This window comes from Montipora foliosa, chromosome 6, assembly GCF_036669935.1.
Source record: "Montipora foliosa isolate CH-2021 chromosome 6, ASM3666993v2, whole genome shotgun sequence".
Lineage (NCBI taxonomy): Eukaryota > Metazoa > Cnidaria > Anthozoa > Scleractinia > Acroporidae > Montipora > Montipora foliosa.
Window position 1 is genome coordinate 12,026,065 of NC_090874.1, and position 2,426 is coordinate 12,028,490.

Sequence of the window (2,426 nt, forward strand, 5' to 3'; positions counted from 1 at the left end):
TCCTTATGGTCTCTGTGGACCGATTCTTTGCCGTGTTCCGTCCCCTTCAGGGACAAGTGTTTCGTAGACCTGTTGTCATGACTACAACCATATGGATCTGCTCAGCAATCCTCATGAGCCCAGCGCTTGTCATCTTTCAGACGATTCCCGATGGTGAATGGTATTGCGAGATGAACTTCGGAGAAAATCCACACACAACCGCAACGTTTTCCAAAGTGTACTATATGTTCCTTTTCGCCGTTCTCTATTTGCTGCCCCTTCTTGCTATTACTGTGCTGTATACGCTTGTTGGTTGTAAACTGTATCATCGTAAGATTCCTGGTGACGCCAAAACTTGTTCTCGTTCAGCAGCAGTGGAGAGATCGAAACGTAAAGTTATCAAAGTGCTTGTCATGATAGTTGCAACCTTCGCTGTCTGCTGGTTTCCAGCTCACGTGGCCCACTACATTGCCGTTTTCCACGAAGATTTTTCAAGGACAATACCAAATTATGTCTACCCTCTGCTTCTGTGGGTCTCTCACACCAACAGCGCCATCGACCCATTCTTGTACATCTTACTAAGCCAAAACTTTCGCAGAGAATTTAGAAAAGTTATGAATCAATGCGACTTCTACCAGAAAAGAAAGCGATTTGAAATGCGCTTGTCCCGGCTTAGGGAAAACTTTTCGCGTCGCCGTAGTCAACGAAAGAGTGCAGCTTCTTCTTTCTGGTCGTTTAGGCACGGTGCCACCTACAAAGGCGGAGTCCACGATGCGGATGGAAAGTGCGACGCGCATGATATAAATATGCTGAGCCGCTCACCAGGAGAACAAAGGAGAGAGGAACGTAGTTGCAATGATCATCAACTGTGAGGAAAATCGCCGAAGCAACCACTGCTTGAATCCGTATCTTTCCTAGTTTCATTCCCTCGTGGAGGAAAAAAGTGATAACTCAGCCAGATACGGGCCTTTAACTTAAGTAAATTGATCGGAATCCTCGCCCACAAATGTCTACAGTTCAGATAAACAAACTGGCGTACCGTTTGTCACAACAAATATCCAAGGGCTGACTTGTCGAGCGCCAGTATCGGGATTTTGTGACCAGATTTCCTAGTTAGTAGGAGCATTGGAGGACTTCTTTCAAGGTCGTCGGTTGAAATACTTGACCGAACCAAGACTGACGGTCTTAAAATAACTGAGACAAAAACGGCTTAATACTTGAGTCTTTTATAACAACTATAAACCATAGGCCCCATGTCTAGCCCCTTAAAGAATCTGACCCACCCACTTGACATTGCGCGCCTTTGTTGTTGTTATCCGGAAATTTCGAGCGTCTACTTCCATAAACGGGCAAGTATCGCTCAAGAAAATTTTGAACAAATTTTTTTCGGGGAAATAACGAACATTTGAAGATTCTTGGGGGAGAATATTTTTTGTGAAATTAAATAGACTTCGATCAGAAAAACTGCAGACTACATTGCAAATTCGAGCGCTTTTCTATGAAGCGCGGAGATGCGTTTGTTGTAAATTCAAGAGGGAAAGACAGTTTACACGCGTGGTATCTGTTTTTTTTTTTTTTGCTTTTAACTGGAACCTTTATAAACAAGCAAGTTATATTTATTTGCTACCCAAGCAGTTTGCAATGGAAACATAAGGCAATATAGTAAGGTGCCTCAAACCAGTTTCAACAGTGACGCTCTTATTAGAAGGATCGGCACCACAACGTTGTATCATGTATTAGAAATATTGTGGTACCAAATGAAACACGAATTATTGCTAAACAAGATACAGTCATTATTGTGACGTCATATGTCACCGTAGCAACAGGCAAGCCCTGTAATAACACCCTTTACTTTGTCTTTAATTGCTTGTATCTCAAAAACGATTTCGATGACCTCTATTTGTTATTTCTGAAAAGTAATTGGAAAGGCAAGATGAAACTTTCTGCAACATTTAAAAAGATTCTGTCTGGCGGATTCAGAGCCACCTTAATTCTTTGATTTTTTTAAGGCGGCCCTGAATCCGCTGAACAGACTTTTTTTAAACTTTGCTGAAAGTTTTATCGTGGCCTTTGAATCATTTTTCATAAAATGGGGGTCACCAAGTTCGGTTTGAGATATGAGCAACTAAATCCAAAATGTAGGGTGTTTCTGCTGGGCTTTCCCTTTGCCAAGGTAACTTGTTATATCACAATAATGATCACATCTCGTTTGGAAATAATCGGTGTTTCCTCTGGTACCATAAAATTGCTGTTACGTGATACAGTGTTTTAGCGTCATTCGATCTAAAGAGAGTGTTTTCTAAGTGTTGAAACCCTGTCGAGCCTCCTTAATTCGCTTCTTGCGCGGTACTTCGTAAATAATGCGAGCGGTTAGCGATAAGCGGTACCAACTGAAGTAAATAAGAACATTCGTCAGCGAGCGCGATCCAATACACAGTTGTAGTAGC

The 2,426-nt window shown here is 42.0% G+C and overlaps 1 protein-coding gene across 10 annotated transcripts in view; it reads left to right on the forward strand.

Annotated features, from left to right (window-relative positions):
- The window catches only part of LOC138008698 (kappa-type opioid receptor-like), a 29,512-nt gene extending 27,752 nt beyond the window's left edge, over positions 1-1,760 (forward strand). For all 10 annotated transcript variants that reach the window (XM_068856006.1, XM_068856009.1, XM_068856011.1 and 7 more), the window contains one exon: positions 1-1,760. This exon is cut by the window's left edge and continues 330 nt beyond it. In XM_068856006.1, coding sequence (XP_068712107.1) covers positions 1-851 — 851 coding nt within the window. In that variant the 3' untranslated portion in view covers positions 852-1,760.
- The last annotated feature ends 666 nt before the right edge of the window (positions 1,761-2,426 follow it).